This window comes from Hyla sarda, chromosome 8 (assembly GCF_029499605.1).
Source record: "Hyla sarda isolate aHylSar1 chromosome 8, aHylSar1.hap1, whole genome shotgun sequence".
In the NCBI taxonomy this organism is placed as follows: domain Eukaryota; kingdom Metazoa; phylum Chordata; class Amphibia; order Anura; family Hylidae; genus Hyla; species Hyla sarda.
The window spans coordinates 101,136,591-101,156,334 of record NC_079196.1 but is presented as its reverse complement, the minus strand read 5'-3'; the positions used below and the strand labels follow the sequence as shown (position 1 = coordinate 101,156,334).

The window sequence follows — 19,744 nt, the reverse complement described above, 5'->3', positions numbered from 1 at the left end:
TATGGTCCTGTTATTTTGTTACCCGTAACTAGATATTGTTGTTATTTAGCTAGCCGTAGTTACCTCTGTTTACTTCCGGCCCCACATCACGGCACTGCGATCGGAATATTGTCCCGCCCCCTGCTAGCGTCACTACGGGGCGTCGCCACTGACGTAGTTCCAGGGTCGACCGGATATGACGCCAGACGCCGGGATCCCGTACGGTGAGCACAGTGTAGCCGTCAGACAGTACGGCTCCCCGCCACTGCGGGTTTGTGCGCCATCCGGGATTCCGGTTCAGATGCAACAGCGGTTAACTGTAAGTAGCGTACTAGCCGCAGTTCAGCTAGTTTTTCTTACAGGAACATTGGACCTTTATTTATAGGTTGTCCATTGTGTGCCTCTTTTACAGGTAATCGGGACACTATAAGGAACTGTGAGTCTGATACAAAGCACAACAATAACGGTGTTGGATATGATGCTGTATATTTACATGGCTCTATGGTTTTTTTCACAGGTCCTATGTACCAATATCCGCTGCAGGAAACCTACACCCCCTGAGTAAAGCACTATATATCGGGTGCCACTCAAACTAAGTAACTGCCTTTATATATAGAACCGTTCATAAGTCCACACAAATATTGTTTGTGGTAAATCCCCTGATGATGCCCAAGATAGGGGCTGAAACGCGTAGGGAGTAAACAAGTGTGGTGTGGCTGTTCATACACTAAACCACGTACAGTGGTATGAATCTCGGTATCAGTTAATAATATGATTTTGGTGTTGGGCATTATTATACACTAATATACTTTGAGGTGTGATTTTAGTGTATTAATATTAAAAGCTATGTTTTAAAGCACCCCCATATTTTCCTAATTAGGATTTTCTATATCTGTTCAATGCTGGGAGGTTTGAGCCCCTTGCAGGCTCCTGAATGTTTCATGCAATTATTTATATACCTCAGTGTACAGAGCCCTGCTTGTCTTCAGTGTACAGAGCGCCAGTTTTCCTCGGTGTACAGAGGCCTGCTTGTCCTCAGTGTACAGAGCGCCGATTTTCCTCAGTGTACAGAGCCCTGCAAGGTATGCGTGTGAGCACAGCGCTCCCGCCTGTATGACTGAGGAGCTGTGCTGAGCTCGTCATGTTCTCAGCCAGCGCTGCGATTTCGGACTAACTGCCAGGCCACCGTGAGTCTGTCTGAAATCAATGAAAAAGCTTGCGGCCAGGGACTCCTAGGGAGAACCCTAGTGTTCACATTTTTTAAATGAAAATACACTTAAAAGGAAGCTTTTTTAAAAATTTTTTAATTAAATCCAATTACAAAGTTGTTCTATATACAATCAGCTCTAACATATCAAAATGTTTTTGATGAAAGGTACCCTTTAAAGGGGTACTCCGGAAGGAAAGAAACTGTTTTCAAATCAACGAGTGCCGGATAGTTATACAGATTTGTGAATGACTTCTATTTAAAAGTCTTACAGTACTTATCAGCTGTTGTATGCTCCAGAGGAAGTTGTGTAGTTCTTTCCAGTCTAACCACAGTGCTCTCTGCTGACACCTCTGTCTGTGTCAGGAACTGTCCAGAGTGGGAGAGGTTTGCTATGAGGATTTGCTCCTGCTCTGGACAGTTTGTGGTCAGACTGTGGTCAGAATGGAAAGAACTACACAACTTTCTCTGGAGCATACAGCAGCTAAGTACTGAAGTACTGTAAGATAAGTACTGTAAGATAAGTACTGAAAGGATTAATATTTTTAAATATAAGTAATTTTCAAATCTTTATAATTTTGTAACCAGTTAATTTGAAATTGTTGTTTTCCTATGGAGTACCCCTTTAATATTGCCCACTGGACTTTACAGTGAGAGATAGCTGTCAGAAGAATAAGCATAGAAGTTTCTTCATATGGTATAAGAATGTCTGAGGCTACTCACTCCTCAGTTAACAATAATGTTCACAGGTCATATTCTTTACATATTCATGAACTAATTGTTGCACATTTCTGTTCTTTCATTTCTTATGTTACAAAGAAATGCATGTTGGTGGTTCTTTCTGAAATGGAGAAACAAGAGAAACTAAGTGAAGATAATCTGCAAATACTAAATTCATATTTGGTGAACATTGGGCGACCAGATCTCTCTAAAAAAATAAAGAAGTTTGAAAAAGAACAACGTATGTAAAATCTATGTACATAAATGTAACAATGCAAGATTTTAGTGTATATAATGTTCGTGAAAATCATGATTAAAGCTAACCTGTCAGTGTGAATATACAGCATAAACTGATGGCCCTGCTTTAACATGACAAGCTTGCGTTAACACTGAAAAACTAGTAGTGTATTGGCCTTTTAATACCTATTTGACTTTATTGTATTATTACGAATGAACAATAATAAAAACACACACACACAAATGCATTGGCACTAGATACAACATATATTTTAGTCTAAACAATATTCTACTAATATATCAGACATATTATACTATTAAAAATATTTTTATTAATATATAACATTCATTATATTTAAGATATATTAAAACTTAAAACAATTACTTGACATTCCAACATTTGTATGTACATGTAATTGTAAAATGAAATGTATACAGAATGCTAATTTGAATTGTTTTGTATTATTTTACTGTTTAGTTAAACTTTTTTTAACACTAAATATGCTTAAAGGTGTAATCCGGTGGAATTTTTTTTTTCCATATGAACTGGTGCTAGAAAGTTAAACAGATTTGTAAATTACTTTTGTAAATCACTGTGGTCAGACTGAAAACTTCACAACTTCCTATGGCGCATACAGCAGATGATAAGTACTGGAAGGATTAAGATTTTTTTAATAGAAGTAATTTACAAATCTGTTAAACCAGTTGATTTAAAAAAAAAAATTCTACCTGAGTAGAAACTTAACTAACTTTTTTTTATATTTCTGCCTATGGGGCTGTTTAAAGGCTTATTTTTTTGCGCCACAATCTTTAGGTTTTATTTTTAACATGTTGATTGATATGGATCTCTTTTTATAACTTATTTCTTGCATATGATGTCCCCAAAAATTAGCATATTATTATCATTTTTTTCTGCCATTTACTGTACAGGATCAATAATGTTACATTTAAATAGATTCGGCCTCACACATGCAGCAATACAACATGTTTATTTTTATTTATTTATTTATCTTTAGTAAAAAAAAAGGGAGTGATTTTCATTTTTTTTTGGGGGGGGGGGGGGGAGGGGGGTAATTTTTAGATTAATTAACAAAAACACATTTATTTATTTATTTTTTACACATGGATGGCTTTTAGAAGCAGTGTTTGGTGTGCTTCTACTGATCTATGCTATGCTTTTATGTAGCAATGATCAGTGAGACCTGCTTGTAGAGTCTGCCTGAGGCAAATTCTATTAGTAGATCAACCTGTGGCACGCACAGAAGCCTAGTGAAGGCCTCCGGATGCCATAGAAACCAATAAACACCCAGCAAATATAATGTGGTGGTGTTGGATGGCCACGCGATCTGTCAGGTAACCTGTGACTAACTATTTATCAGGAACTGCAGCCAATATACCTTTGGCCTGCAGAATGGCTCGCCAATCTCATTTTTGGTCCCAGCATGGCTTCCTAACTCATTACCTATCCACAGCATAGCTCACCTCTCATCCTTCACCCTCAAACATAGCTCCCCATCTTATCCTGGTTCCCAGCATGGCTCCCCATCTTGTTTCTGGATCCATTCATGGCTTGACATTTTATTCATAGTCCCAGCATTGCTCCCAGTCTAATTCTTAGTTCCTAGCATGGCTCCTCATCTCATTTGTAGTTTACAACATGGTTTTTTACATTTATTACTGATCCACAACATGGCTTCCTATCTCATTCCTAATCCACACTATGGGTATATCTTAATCCTTGTTCCTACATTATTGCCCTCTCTCATTCATGGCCCCCAACATGGCTCCCCTCTATTTCTTGGTCCCTATTATGACTTCCCCTTTCCTTCTTAGTCCTACATACAGTATATTAAAGGGAACCCATCACTAGTTTTATGCTACTCAAACCATGGACAGCATAAACCAATGTCAGTCTGTGGGTTAGGCAGCATGAAACTATATGTTAATAATATCACCACAAAAGCATTATTAAAAAAAAATAAAAACTCTAGACACCCACCTTCTAACCCTCTCCAGCTGTGAAGCCCAAAACCGAGCGCTATATTTAAGATGTAGTCTTACAAGGAGACTATAATAGAAGCAATATTACATTTAGATTTCTAGATTTCACTTCTAAAATCTCATTTGTTTTTGTTTTCTGCCGCTGCTTGACAATGAAAACAGCTGCTAGCATTCATGTAATGGGTATGCCCAAGTCTCTCTTGTTCTGTTATCACCAATTCTATTCCATTTAATGTATATTTAGTAATACTCTTGGTAAATATTTTGCTAAGGGTCTAAGTGCAACAAAACTGTAATGGGAATGTTAACCATATTTTCAAAGAATTGTTGATGATGTTTTATCAAATTTTACATTTTACTATTTATACTTTAAAATAATCACGAAATATTGCAGTTACCATTCTCGCCACCAAGACTAAATCTAAGCAGAGACTTCTTATCCTGCACAGATAATTTCACAGTAATGCATTTCTTCTTAGAGCATAAAAGGAATGTCAAATCAAAGGAGAGATAACACTTGATCCCCATCATTTACAGAAGAGCTCCCCTCCCCTCCTTGTAGAAAAACCTCTAAAAAAGCTCACAGAGATAGCTTGAAGGCAACTTCCAAGTCATCTGAAAGGTCCTGTCCATTGTTGTCTATGTCCATGGGCCCTGCTGTAAAGCACATCATTAAATGCTGTGAAAACAGCTCAGGCAAGATGGCAGCCCCCTAAACAATGTACAAAAAAATGGAAATTTTGCAAATCAGGAATGAATATAGGTGACACATTCCTGTTAATATAGCAAGAAAGCACACACCAAGGTATAAACTATTGTAATCTGTTAAACTAGTGAGACTATTGCCTACAGGTGCATTCACATGGGTGGATCCTCTAAGTTTTCTACAGCAGATTTCTTTGACTACAACTAGTGTTGTCTTTGACTTTTCTTGACCCATCCAGTGGTCTCTGATATGTTTTGTATATAAAGTGCTGCAAAATATGTTAAAGCACAACTGTCATGACATTTTACCCCCTTATCCTCATATCAGTATGTCAAAAGTGTTTACAATAGTAATTTAGCCATACCTTTGGCTGCTTTAAATGAGTGCTGGGACCACTGTGTGATTCAAACACAGGTCCTTAGCGCTTGGGCCCTTACTTACCCTGTCCTACATGCCCACAGCAAGTTTTATGAGTGAGTTCCCTCTGCGATCATTCACTCCTAATGTCTCCTGGCTCAGCATCCTGCTCAATGGTAGCATTATGCAGGCATGCTGAGTTGGGAGGTATCGGGAGCAAGTGCTTGCTCAGAGAACTTACCGCGGGCATGTAGGACACAGTGAAGGTGCAAACAATCAGGACCTATGTGTCAATCACACAGTGGTCCGAGCACTGATGTAAAGAAGATAGCCATTGCGAACCCCTGGCCACGCCTATCTGGACAGTTTTTGACTCTACATAAAAGTGATTTTTAGCATGATCACAGTTCTTTAACCCCTTAAGGACCAAGGGCGTACAGGTACGCCTTTGCTCCCTGGTACTTAAGGACCAAGGGCGTACCTGTACGCCCGTGGGAATTTCGGTCCCCGCCGCGCGCCGGGCGGGGATCGGGCTGGGGTGACTGCTGATATCTATCAGCAGGCACCCCACGCAAATGCCCAGGGGGGTCATTAGACCCCCCATGTCGGCGATCGGCGCAAATCGCAAGTGAATTCACACTTGCGATTTGCGCCGATTCCGGGTCATACGGGTCTATGGTGACCCGGTGACCCGGAATAGAAGGGGGATCGCGGGTGTCCTAGACACCCACGATCCCCCTGTAGTGATAGAAGTGAGGTGGCAGGGTTGCCACCCCTCCTATCTCTGCTATTGGTGGTCTAGACGCGACCACCAATAGCAGATCGGGGGCGGAGGGGTTTACTTTCGGTTTCCCCGTCCTGCCCACCCACAATAGGGAGGATCCACTTACCCATCGGCGACGGCAGCGGGCGACGATCAGCGGCGGCAGCGGGCGACGATCGGCGGAAGAAGAGGACCGCGACGCAGCTCCCTGGATCCAACGGAAGCCGGTGAGTTACTTAGCAACATCTGGAGGGCTACAGTCTGAGACCACTATAGTGGTCTCTAAACTGTAACCCTCCAGATGTTGCAAAACTACAACTCCCAGCATGCCCAGAGAGCTGTTTAGGCTTGCTGGGAGTTGCAGTTTTGCAACAGCTGGAGGTCTACAGTTTGAGACCACTGCAAAGTGATCTCTATACTGTGCACCTCCAGATCTTGCAAAACTACAACTCCCAGCATGCCCAGACAGCAGTTTGCTGTCTGGGCATGCTGGGATTTGTAGTTTTGCAACATCTGGAGGTCCACAGTTTGGAGACCACTGTGCAGTGGTCTCTAAACTATAGCTCTCCAAATGTTGCAAAACTGCAACTCCCAGCAAGCCTAAACAGCAAACAGCTGTCTCTGCATGCTGGGAGTTGTAGTTGCGATCCCTCCAGCTGTTGCATAACTACATCTCCCAGCATGCCTTTCGGCGATCAGTACATGCTGGGAGTTGAAGTTTTGCAACAGCTGGAGGCACACTGATTGGAAAATACTGAGTTAGGTAACAGAACCTAACTGAAGGTTTTCCAACCAGTGTGCCTCCAGCTGTTGCAAAAGTACAACTTCCAGCATGCACGGTCTGTCAGTACATGCTGGGAGTTGTAGTTTTGAAACAGCTGGAGGTTTGCCCCCCCATGTGAACGTACAGGGTACATTCACACTGGCGGGTTTACAGTAAGTTTTCTGCTTCAAGTATGAGCTGTGGCAAATTTTTCACCGCAGCGCAAACTCCTAGCGGTAAATTCACTGTAAACCCGCCAGTGTGAACGTACCCTAAAAACACTACACTTACACATAATAAAGAGTAAAACACTACATATACACCCCCTTACACTGTCCCCCTAATAAAAAATAAAAAACTTATTGTACGGCAGTGTTTCCAAAACAGAGCCTCCAGCTGTTGCAAAACAACAACTCCCAGCATTTCCGGACAGCCACTAACTGTCCAGTCATGCTGGGAGTTTAGCAACAGCTGGAGGCACCCTGTTTGGGAATCACTGGCGTAGAATACCCCTATGTCCACCCCTGTGCAATCCCTAATTTAGTCCTCAAATGCGCATGGCGCTCACTCACTTCAGAGCCCTGTCGTATTTCAAGGAAACAGTTTAGTGCCACATATGGGGTATCTCCGTACTCGGGAGAAATTGCACTACAAATTTTGGGGGCTTTTTTTCCTTTTACCCCTTATGAAAAAGAAAAGTTTGGGTCTACACCAGCCTGTTAGTGTAAAAAAAAAATTTTTTTTTACACTAACATGCTGGTGTTGTCCTTTACTTTTTATTTTCACGGGAGGTAAAAGGAAAAAAAGACCCCCAAAATTTGTAACGCAATTTCTCCTGAGTACGGAGATACCCCATATGTGGGCGTAAAATGCTCTGCTGACGCACAACAAGGCTCAGGAGTGAGAGCGCACCATGTACATTTGAGGCCTAAATTGGTGATTTGCACAGGGGTGGCTGATTTTACAGCGGTTCTGACATAAACCCCCAAAAATAAATGCCCCCATGTGACTCCATTTTGGAAACGACACCCCTCACGGAAAGTAACAAGGGGTATAGTGAGCCTGAACACCCCACAGGTGTTTGACAAATTTTCATTAAAGTTGGATGGGAAAATGAAAAAAAAAATTTTTTTTCACTAAAATGCTGGTGTCACCCTAAATTTTTCATTTTCACAAGGGAAAATAAAAAAAAGCCCCCCAAAATTTGTAACCCCATTTCTTCTGAGTAAGAGCATACCCCATATGTGGATGTAAAGTGCTCTATGGGTGCACTACAATGCTCAGAAGAGAAGGAGCGCCATTGGGATTTTGAAGAGAAAATTTGTCTGGAATTGAAGGCCACTTGTGTTTACAAAGCCCCCATGGTACCAGAACAATGGACCCCCCCATATGCGACCCCATTTTGGAAACTACACCCCTCATGTAATGTAATAAGGGGTACAGTGAGAATTTACGCCCCACAGGTGTCTGACAGATTTTTGGAACAGTGATCCGTGAAAATGAAAAATTTAATTTTCCATTTGCACAGGCCACTGTTCCAAAGATCTGTCAAACGCCAGTGGGGTGTAAATGCTCACTGCACCACTTTTTAAATTCTGTGAGGGGTGTAGTTTCCAAAATGGGGTCACATGTGGGGGGTCCACTGTTCTGGCACCACGGGGGGCTTTGTAAATGCACATGGCCCCTGACTACCATTCCAAACGAATTCTCTTTCCAAAAGCTCAATGGTGCTCCTCCTCTTCTGAGCATTGTAGTTCACCTGTAGTGCACTTCAGGTCCACTTATGGGGTACCTCCATACTCAGAAGAGATGGGGTTACAAATTTTGGGGGGTATTCTCTGCTATTAACCCTTGCAAAAATGTGAAATTTGGGGGGAAACACATTTTTGTGAAAAAAATATATATTTTTTTTACATATGCAAAAGTCGTGAAACCCGTGTGGGGTATTAAGGCTCACTTTATTCCTTGTTACGTTCCTCAAGGGGTCTAGTTTCCAAAATGGTATGCCATGTGGGTATTTGTTGCTGTTCTGGCACCATAGGGGCTTCCTAAATGCAACATGCCCCCCAAAAACCATTTCAGAAAAACGTACTCTCCAAAATCCCCATGTCGCTCCTTCGCTTCTGAGCCCTCTACTGCGCCCGCCGAACACTTTACATAGACATATGAGGTATGTGCTTACTCGAGAGAAATTGGGCTACAAATATAAGTATACATTTTCTCCTTTTACCTCTTGTAAAAATTCAAAAATTGGGTTTACAAGAACATGCGAGTGTAAAAAATAAAGATTGTGAATTTTCTCCTTCACTTTGCTGCTATTCCTGTGAAACACCTAAAGGGTTAAAACACTTACTGATTGTCATTTTGAATACTTTGGGGGGTGTAGTTTTTATAATGGGGTCATTTGTGGGGTATTTCTAATGGGAAGACCCTTCAAATCCACTTCAAACCTGAACTGGTCTCTGAAAAAAAGCGAGGTTCAAAATTTTGTGAAAAATTGGAAAATTGCTGCTGAACTTTGAAGCCCACTGGTGTCTTCCAAAAGTAAAAACTCGTCAATTTTATGATGAAAACATAAAGTATACATATTGGAAATGTGAATAAAAAAAATATTTTGAATATCCATTTTCCTTACAAGCAGAAAGCTTCAAAGTTAGAAAAATGCTAAATTTTCAAATTTTTCATCAAATTTTGGGATTTTTCACCAAGAAAGGATGCAAGTTACCCCAAAATTTTACCACTATGTTAAAGTAGAATATGTCACGAAAAAACAATCTTGGAATCAGATTGATAACTAAAAGCATTCCAGAGTTATTAATGTTTAAAGTGACAGTGGTCAGATGTACAAAAAACGCTCTGGTCCTAAGGTGTAAAATGGCCTGGTGCTTAAGGGGTTAAAGCAGCCAAAGGAATGGCTGAATTTCTATTGTAAACACCTTTGACATACTGCTATTAGAATAAGTGGATAAAATGTCATGACAGTTACACTTTAAAGGCTATACAAATGGGGTGTTATTATTACTAATGGGATTAGTACAATCAATCTTCTTAATATAATATAAAACTCTAAGTGAATGATAATGTAATATAAGTGTTTTTCTAATTCTTTCATACTGCAGGTAATCGAAGCCTAAATTTCGATGCAAAATTTGAGAAAATGGCTATTAAAGGTATGTATATTCAAATGATCCCAAAATGGCCCATCTGAAGCCACATTGGCAATTTATCAATCACAGTGGGTTTCAATTTTCTAATTCCCAGCAGAGTTACAACCAGAAAAAGCTGTCTGTACTGGCTACAAGGAAATGGAGTATTACATAATGCCAACTCGACTACATAGTTGTGCCTAAGTTGGCTATGCTTTTTCTAGCCTCTTTGATCTATCTTACCACACAGTTTCAGTGAAAAGAGTAAAAGAAGCATTCTGGGGAAAATAAATAAATAAATATATATATATATATATATATATATATATATATATATGTTACACATAATATAATATATATATATATATATATATATATATATATATATATATATATATATATATATTAGCAGTATATTAGCAGTATATATGTGGGAAATTTGTTCTTACCTGAAATTTCCATTTCCTGGAGTCCGTAGGTGGCACACAATGGGTTACTCCCAATTAATTAATTAATTAATTAGCTGATCGGCCCCAGCTGACCTACTAGTATATAATCCCCAATGAACAGAGTATACTCATATGGTATGCAGCAATAAGGAATTTATTAGGGTGGGATAAAGTTGTGCCGCTTACGGACTCCAGGAAATGGAAATTTCAGGTAAGAACAAATTTCCCCCTTCCTGATTGTCCTACGGCGGCACACAATGGGATTTGCAAAGCAATGCAAACTGAAAAGAAAGGGTAGGAATTATTAGATACTAGCTCCCCGAATTACACTCGCACCGAAGGCCGATCCCTCAGAGGCAGACATGTCTAACCGATAGTGCTTCACAAATGTAGTAGGCAAGGCCCAGGTCGCTGCACGGCAAATTTTTTCCAACAGTACATGGCACTTTTCTGCCCATGAAGCCTCTATTGAACGTGTCGAATGAGCTCTGAGACCCAGAGGAGACGTCAAACCTAATTCATAGCAATAGCGGATGGTTTCTTTGATCCACCTAGCCAAAGAAGCTTTGGTAGCTTTCCCGCCCTTCTTAGTTAATTGAAAGAGGAGGAAGAAGGCTTCTGACATTCTCAAATGTGCTGTTCTGTCCAGGTACATTAGGACTGCTCTTCTTACATCTAAAAGATGAAGATTTTCTTGTTCTTCCTCAAGAACTGGAAGTATTAATTCTTGGTTAAAATTTTGGGCTAATGGAACTTTTGGCAGAAATCCTGGCATCGTTCTGAATATGACCGCGTTAGGCAATATTCTTAGATACGGTTCTTTGCAGGATAACGCTTGCAATTCACCAATTCTTCTAGCTGATGTAATTGCTATCAGAAAGAAAGAAAGAGTTTTGAAAGAAAGCCACTTTAATGATGCTGACTACATAGGCTCAAATGGTTCCCCACATAACCTTTTTAGGACTAGTTGAAGATCCCATGGAGATAATGGATGATGGTAAGGGGGGCGTAGCTTCTTCAGAGCCCTGAAGAATCTTGACACCACTGCCAAACTTGAAAACAGGCCCCCCATATGCTCATTAATGCTTGTTACCTGGACCTTCAGGGTGTTGAGCTTTAGACCTTTATCGAACCCTTCTTGAAGGAAGAGTAACAGAGTAGCCACCTCCAATGGAACCAAGTCTCTCTTTGAACACCAGGCTGAATACAAGCGCCAGACCCTTGCGTATACCTTCATGGTCGCTGGTTTCCTGGAGGCTAAGAGTGGGCTGATCACCTTGTCGTCGAATCCTTGGTTGCTCAAGAGTTGGCGTTCAAGTTCCAAGCAGCCAGGTTCAGACTGCCAGGGTCTGGATGAAGAAGGCCTTTTTGTAGAAGTAGATCCCTGACTACTGGAAGCTTGAAGCAATCTCCTCTCGATATTTCCCACACGAGTTGAAACCATGCCCGCCTCGGCCAGAATGGAAGAACTACTGCTGCTCGAACTTGCTTGTCCAGAATCTTTCTGAGCATGCGGGGAATTAATGGAAGCGGAGGAAAGGCATAGATGAATTTCCCTCTCCAAGACATCGACATCCCGTCCACCACTAGAGGATGTCCCACCCGGGACAGGGAACAGAATGTGGGAAGCTTCTTGCTCTCCTGGGTCGCAAATACATCCACACTCGGTAGACCCCATTTCTCCACTATGTCGAAGATCTTTGGGTTCAGACCCCATTCTCCTGGCAAAATCTTTTGCCTGCTCAGCACGTCCGCCATCGTATTCTGTGAGCACCTTATGTGTACCACTGAGATTGAGAGTAGATTTTTCTCCGACCATTTCATTATGCTGGCACACAGGTCCTGCAGGCTTCTGCTCCTCGTTCCTCCTTATTTGCTTACATAGTAAACTGACGCAAGGTTGTCTGACTGGACTTGAACATGGCAACCTAGAAGGGTGTTCCTGAAATGCCTTAGCGCAAGACTGATCGCTTTCAACTCCCTGTAGTTGAATGACCTTATTGCGATCCTCTTTGGCCATGACTTTTGCACCAACCTGTCCTCCACATGTGCACCCCAACCGGAGCTTGATGCATCCGTAGTGAGGAATACTGGTTGAGGAGGGAGGAGAGTCTTCCCTTGGTGAAAACGCGTTGGTTTCAACCACCACAACAGGCTCTTCTTCCGCTTCTTTCGGCAGTCGAATAACTGACTCTAGGTCCTGTTGTGATTTGCCCCACAGGGAGAGAACGTGCGACTGAAGTTTCCTGATGTGAGACTTTGCCCATGGGACAGCTTCTATTGAGGACGTTAGGAGTCCAAGAATCTTCATGGCAAAACGAATAGTGCATGACTTGAGACCTAGAAAAGATTGAAGACTCTGACAGATGTTGGCAGCTCTCTCTTCTGACAAAAAGATCTTCATTTGCATGGAGTCTATTACGAACCCTAAGGTACGTAATCTTTCGTGTAGGAGACAAGTGAGATTTCGTTTACAAGGAACCCATGACTCCTGAGAATCTCCCTTGCTTTCTGAAGGTGAGCTGCTAGAAAAGTTTCCGACCAGGCCTTGAATAGCCAGTCGTCCAATTATGGTGTCACATGGATGCCTTGTAGTCTGAGATGCACCACTAGCACTACTACCACTTTGGTAAAGACTCTCGGGGCTGATGTTATGCCGAAGGGGATGCAGGTGAACTGAAGGTGATGGACTTGACCTTGCAATCTCACTGCTATCCGAAGAAATCTCCGATGAGAGGGATGAACCGGAATATGTAAGTATGCATCTTGGAGATCCAGGGATGCCATGTAATCTCCCCGCTGGATGTCTAAGACTGCCGACTTGATGGACTCCATCTTGAACTTCCGCTTTATGAAATATTTGTTCAGAAGGGATAGGTCTATGACCAGTCTCCAGTCTTTTCTTGATTTTGGTACCGCAAACACTGGAGAGTAGAACCCTGTTCTTTTTTCTTTTGTTGGAACATATTCCAGCGCTCTCTTTTGCAGGAATTGTTGCACCAGATCGGTGACTATCGCGGAAGGTTAACTGAGAAATTCTCTCACCCAGTGGAGAATACGTGAAGCAAATGTAGTACTCAGTCCTCAGCACAACCACTCGAAAAGATTGTACGGTGGATGTGTGATATAACATGGAAAAGAATAAGCAATATTAACAATTTAATAAGCAATATTAATAATAAATATATATTCAAAATTAGAAAAATTACAGCCGCAGGGCCCTATGGCTGTACAGTAGTAAAATAGGAATATTGCCAATAAAGCCTCAGAGAGTATTCATAATTACACCACAATATTCATAATTACACCACAATTCAACATGGAATGAATAGAGCAAATGTAGCAATAGGTTTAAGTAGATTGTAACAACTATACCATTCTAAATCTATATGGAAAAAAGTGTATATAGTTGTCCTAATAAGAAAAATGTCAGCGTCCGTCCTACAAAATAAATAGACAGTGGGTAAATGTCCCAAAGATGACAATAGATATAATATCCCAGGAGTGTAACTGGAAGTTCTGTGCGGGAGATGATGAACACCTGTTTCGGTGTTGTAATACTGGAAGCTCGGCTAAAGATTGGCTGTGCCGATGGAGATCCTGTTAGGGAAGAAAGACACATGCACTTCCCTAACAGGATCTCCATCGGCACAGCAGATCTAAATCTATATAGATTTAGAATGGTATAGTTGTTACAATCTACTTAAACCTATTGCTCCATTTGCTCCATTTATTTCATGTTGCATTGTGGTGTAATTATGAATACTCTCTGAGGCTTTATTGGCAATATTCCTATTTTACTACTGTACAGCCGTAGGGCCCTGCGACTGTAATTTTTCTAATTTTGAATATATATATATTTATTATTAATATTGCTTATTAAATTTAAAAAGTTTAAAAATTGTTATATTAGTCTGCAAGTTCATTCTTTTCCATGTTATATCACACATCCACCGTAGAATCTTTTTGAGTGGTTGTGCTGAGGACTGAGTACTCTTCTTTTTTAGATTTGTAAATTACTTCAATTAAAAAATATTAATCCTTTCAGTACTTATGAGCTTCTGAAGTTGACTTGTTCTTTTCTGTCTAAGTGCTCTCTGATGACACGTGTCTCGGGAACCGCCCAGTTTAGAAGCAAATCCCCATAGCAAACCTCTTCTAAACTGGGCGGTTCCCGAGACACGTGTCATCAGAGAAAACTTAGACAGAAAAGAACAACTCAACTTCATCAGCTCATAAGTACTGAAAGGATTAAGATTTTTTTATAGCAGTAATTTACAAATCTTTTTAACTTTCCGGAGCCAGTTGATATATAAAAAAAAGTTTTTACCTGGATATCCCCTTTAAATTGATTTTCTCAAAATCCGGGTTTTTACTTTTTTCTACTGTGATTTGCACAATTGAGGTACAATAGGCAACATCTAAGGTAGCTGGGAGATAGCAGGAGGGGATTTGTTAAGTGATGATGTCATCCTGGACTGCCATCAGGACTGACATCCTTATTTAAATGATACCCGTCCATCAATAAAATTGAATGTATTATAGATTTGCCTATCTGAATTACTTCTCTAATATATTCTTAATGACATTTTTTAACTTTATGTTTTAAATCAACCCATAAAAGTTTGGCCATGAGCAGAGGCGTAGCTTGTAGATTCTGGGCTCCGATGCAAAATCTGCAACTGGGCCCCATATTCCAATTATATTACTGGTCTCTAATGGGGCAGATGTGCTTTGGGGCCCCCTTAGGCACCAGGGCCCCAGTGTGACTGCTACCTCTGCTACCTCTAAAGCTATGCCCCCAGCCATTAGGGGTCCTTCTTCTGGTTCTGCCTTCATTCTTTCTGGCAGATTGTCTCCTGCAGTAGCCTGGCAGAGACAAAAGTCCAGAAATGCAGGTGTACCTAAGCATAGCACAGTGTATAGGGTGTACAGAGCTGAATATTTCCAATGCTGAATTGGTATGGAAATTCTGCTGTGTAAACATGGCTTCAGAGTTCAGAGCTGAGGGTGTGTGTGGTCTCAATCAACCACAGCTCATCACACACTGAACTGCTCCAGGATAGCAGAGTAAGGTAGTAAGTTCTCCCCTGCAGGGCTTCAGATGATGTCACGCCTGCTGGGGGATGCTGAATGAGACTGAGCAGAATATACAGCACAAAATTAAGGTAGAAAACTAAAAAATAATAAAAATATTATGATGGGGAGGATTTAAAAAATGTGTCAAGATCATGACAGGTACTCTTAAGGAAGGGGGCCATGTTTAATTTGTGTCTCAAAAAACAGTTAACAGAAATTTGTATTATGTGTTTTCTAAAAGCTTTTTGTTAGAGCATGCAGAATATATAATTTCATTTTTTTTAATCTAGTTATATATATATATTTTTTTTTCTTGTAGAGGAGTCTGACAATGATGTAAATGTAAGCAGCATCCTACCTGATGTACAAAATGATCCCTTAGTTAAAAACGTAAGAACAAAAGTTTTTGCTTTCTTTTTATTTGTTTGTTTTTGTTATAAATCCCTTTATAGCATTGAAAGAAAAATTATCATCTGATCATTAGGCGGTCTTATTCTTTGTTTCATGAAAAGAAAATATATATTTTTTCAATTTTACAATACAATACAAATTTCCACCATATTTACTATATTAATACCTTATTTTTTTAATACTTAAAGGGGTACTCCGCCCCTAAACATCTTATCCCCTATCCAAAGGATAGGGGATAAGATGTCAGATCGCCGCAGTCCCGCTGCTGGGGACCCCCGGGATCTCCGCTACGGCACCGCGCTATCATTACTGCACAGAGCGAGTTCGCACTGTGCGTAATGACGGGCGATACAGGGGACGGAGCAGCGTGATGTCATGGCTCCACCCCTCGTGACATCACGGCCCGCCCCTTAATGCAAGTCTATGGCAGGGGCGTGACCACCTCCCATAGACCCATATTGAGGGGGCGGGTCGTGCTGTCACAGGGGGCGGAGCCGTGACCTAACGATGCTCCGGCCCCTGTTTTACCCGTCATTACGTGCTGAGTGAACTCGCTCTGTGCAGAAATGATAACGCGGTGCGGCAGCGGCGATCCCGGGGGGCCCAAGCAGCGGGACCGCGGCGATCTGACATCTTATCCCCTATCCTTTAGATAGGGGATAAGATGTCTAGGGGCGGAGTACCCCTTTAAACTTACATCAAGATGTTAAATGAGTAAGTAGCAAGCTCAGTAGCAGAGCCCACTCTATAAATAAAAAGGGCTAGTGATGTATCTGTTACCCAATCAGCATCCAGGATTGGAAATAACACTGATTCCAGCCATTACCCCCCCTAGATGCCCTCTCTGTCACATAATCATCCCCCTCCCACAACATGATTTATAGATGACAATGGATTAAGATGGAAATTGGGGACTAGTGAAGGCCCCCATCCATTTTTGTATTCCGAGCACATTTTACATTTAGATGTATTAGGAGTAGTACGATATAGATTGATTGCACGCCATTGCTTGTTAAAATACCCTATGGAAACTAAAAGTAAAAACAGTAAAGTTAGAACTACAGTTTATGAAAAAAAACAATAGGCTGAACTATAAAATATCATGTTAAGCTCGGTTCACATATGTCTGTCATACGGCATAGGTGAATTCAGCCTAAATCTCGCCGCAACTGATGCCGCAACAGTTGTATGGAATCCGGCGTCCATTGTTTCTGGCATCTGACATTGGAACACAGCAAGCTGCGTTCCCCTGTCCAGCGTGCCCTCCGGCATCAAAATTGGGATGCTGGATGATTGTGAACTGTCCCATTCAAATGAATAGGATCAGTTCTAGCATCAGTTTCCCTCCGGTGCATGCCGGAGGGAAACTATGCCGGATGCCTGATATATGTGAACCCAGCCTTACTTATCCCACACAGTGAATGCCCTAGAAAGAAAAAAGGCCTATACCAGAATTACTATTTTCTGGTCATCTTGCTTTCAAATAAAAGGAAAAAAAGTGGTGTAGAAGTACAGAGTATTATATGAGTGATCTACAGATCACTATCGAAGTCTTCTAGTGGGTCTAGCAAAAAGTAAAAAAATATATATATAAAAAAATAAAGAAAATGTAATAAAAATGTATACAAAATGTAATTTTGTTTTGTAACCCTCACTCTGGAAGGGGTTAAGTGAAAAAAATGATTCCTCTCATACCTCGCTCCTGCGCAGCAGCCAGACTCTGGTACCCACTGACAAGCGATTGCGGGTTCGGTGATGTGATGTCACATATCTGCTAATACAATCAGTGGCAACAACGATGTCCCACCTCAGCTGCTGATTGGATGAGTTGCGCCAGTCATCAGGAGTTCTGTGATCCCAGTGGCCACACGGGAACAAGGAAAGAAAGAGTGGGTTATTTACTTTTACTTACTTCCTCCCGGGGCGGATTGTCAATAGAAAAGAAATGAAGTTCCCATTATATATATGTATATACAGTGGTCCCTCAACATACGATGGTAATTCGTTCCAAACGACCCATCGTTTGTCGAATCCATTGTATGTTGAGGGATCCGTGCAATGTAAAGTATAGGAAGTTATACTCACCTGTCCCCGCCGCTCCGGACCGCGTCCTCATCGCTCCCGATGCTGTCCCAGGGGCTCCCGATGCTGTCCCGCTGCTCCGGTGTCTTCTTCGGGATCCTCTAGCTTCTTCCGCATCTTCTGCAGGGTCCGGGCCTCGCTTTCTGGTGACGTTATTACGCTGCTGCGCCGACACGGCGTGCATAGTGACGTAATAACGACACCGGAAAGCGAGGCCCGGACCCTGGAGAAGATGCAGAAGACGCCGGAGGATCGCGAAGTGGACCCGGAGCAGCGGGGATAGGTGAGCGAACCTGTCTGGGATGCTTAAACTGCTATCCGACAGAAGCGGATAGCAGTTAATGCGATGGCCCCGACATATAAAAGCATCGTATGTCGATGCTGACATCGACATGCGATGGCCTCTGAGAGGCCATCGTATGTCGATTTTATCATATGTCGGGCCCCAGCGCTCGGACCCCCCCCTCAATCTAAAACTTATCCCCTATACTGGGAATAGGGGATACTTAAGAAAAAAATGGTATAAGAAAACTTTTACAACATATAAATATTTAATGTTGCAGAAATTGGAAGAATACAAGCTGGACAAAATTCCTCATGGTCTGTGTATTATTGTAAATAATCATCATTTCAAAGCTGATGGAATGAAAGACAGGGACGGAACACAAAAGGATGCAGGTAAAATAATATTTTAATCCACGTTATATGAAGAAATAACACACACATTATATAAACTAAAGGTTTACTATACAGCCCTTATCACTTGAATTCAGGGCTTTCATTCAGTCCCCTCACCATAAGTGTCTAAAATCCTGTAAATACCAGTGCAGTCTGCCTTTACAAACATTCATAAATGAATTGTTGTAAAGAGCTTGGTACTGCAGTAGGATACCACTACTGTTAATTTTCATAATTGTTTTGTGTTGAGGAAAATGTATTTTATTTGGTATCTAGTTAACATTGTTTTATTTGAGCAAATTTTCATTTACCAGTTTAATATAGCTCTATGTTGTATCGGCATATTGTAATCTGCTGTGATAGCACTCACCGTAGCATACTTGTGTCCGAAATGTCTTGGTATAATGAAGCATTGAGATCATTATGATAAATTTTAGTCCTTCCTAGATCTTCCTTCCTAAACCTCATCTAGTATTAAAATCAGTGCTGGAAATTTCACTGCATGGGATATCACCAAATACAATGCAAGAGTGAGATGGAGTGGTGTAAAGCACACCGCCACTAGACTCAGGAGCAGTGGAGAATAAATCACCCTTCTCTATCTGGAAGGCTGACTGATGAATCTGGGTTTAGAAAATGCCAGGAAAATATCAGCTACTTGACTGCACTGAGCCAAGTGTAAAGTTTGGTGGAGAAGGGATAATGCTAAGAAGTAGTTTTTCAAGGATTCGTTTAGGTCCTTATTCTCAGTGAAAGGAAATCTCAATGCTTCATTATACCAAGACATTTCGGACACAAGTATGCTACGGTGAGTGCTATCACAGCAGATTATAATATGCCGATACAACATAGAGCTATATTAAACTGGTAAATGAAAAAAAATTTGCTCAAATAAAACAATGTTAACTAGATACCAAATAAAATAAATTTTCCTCAACACAAAACAATTATGAAAATTAACAGAAGCATAAATACGCACAACCAGTGTGTGGTACTACCAGGGCTAAGATGACAAACATAGTGGGGAAGGAGGCCAAGCACATATGGGCTACAACCTTAACCCCCACCAGACTGCCCAGTTGTCTATATTACTACAAATATGAAATATGGAAATAAAGAATTGTCCCACGAGTCCCAACACATTTTGTCCCTTAAATTAAGTCAGA

At 41.2% G+C, this 19,744-nt stretch overlaps 1 protein-coding gene and 1 long non-coding RNA gene across 2 annotated transcripts in view; one reads left to right on the top strand and one right to left on the bottom strand.

Annotated features, from left to right (window-relative positions):
• LOC130284092 (caspase-8-like) overlaps positions 1 to 19,744 on the top strand; it is a 93,237-nt gene that overhangs the window by 27,691 nt on the left and 45,802 nt on the right. Inside the window, exons 4-7 of the mRNA XM_056534091.1 lie at positions 2,006 to 2,147; positions 9,853 to 9,903; positions 15,727 to 15,797; positions 18,464 to 18,578. Coding sequence (XP_056390066.1) covers positions 2,006 to 2,147; positions 9,853 to 9,903; positions 15,727 to 15,797; positions 18,464 to 18,578 — 379 coding nt within the window. The remainder of the gene's footprint in view (positions 1 to 2,005; positions 2,148 to 9,852; positions 9,904 to 15,726; positions 15,798 to 18,463; positions 18,579 to 19,744) is intronic.
• Positions 1,912 to 17,984, bottom strand: LOC130284978 (uncharacterized). The gene is made up of 3 exons (XR_008847205.1): positions 17,514 to 17,984; positions 4,729 to 4,801; positions 1,912 to 2,027 (listed from the first exon to the last, which is right to left on the bottom strand). It is a non-coding gene; the product is annotated as an uncharacterized LOC130284978 (long non-coding RNA).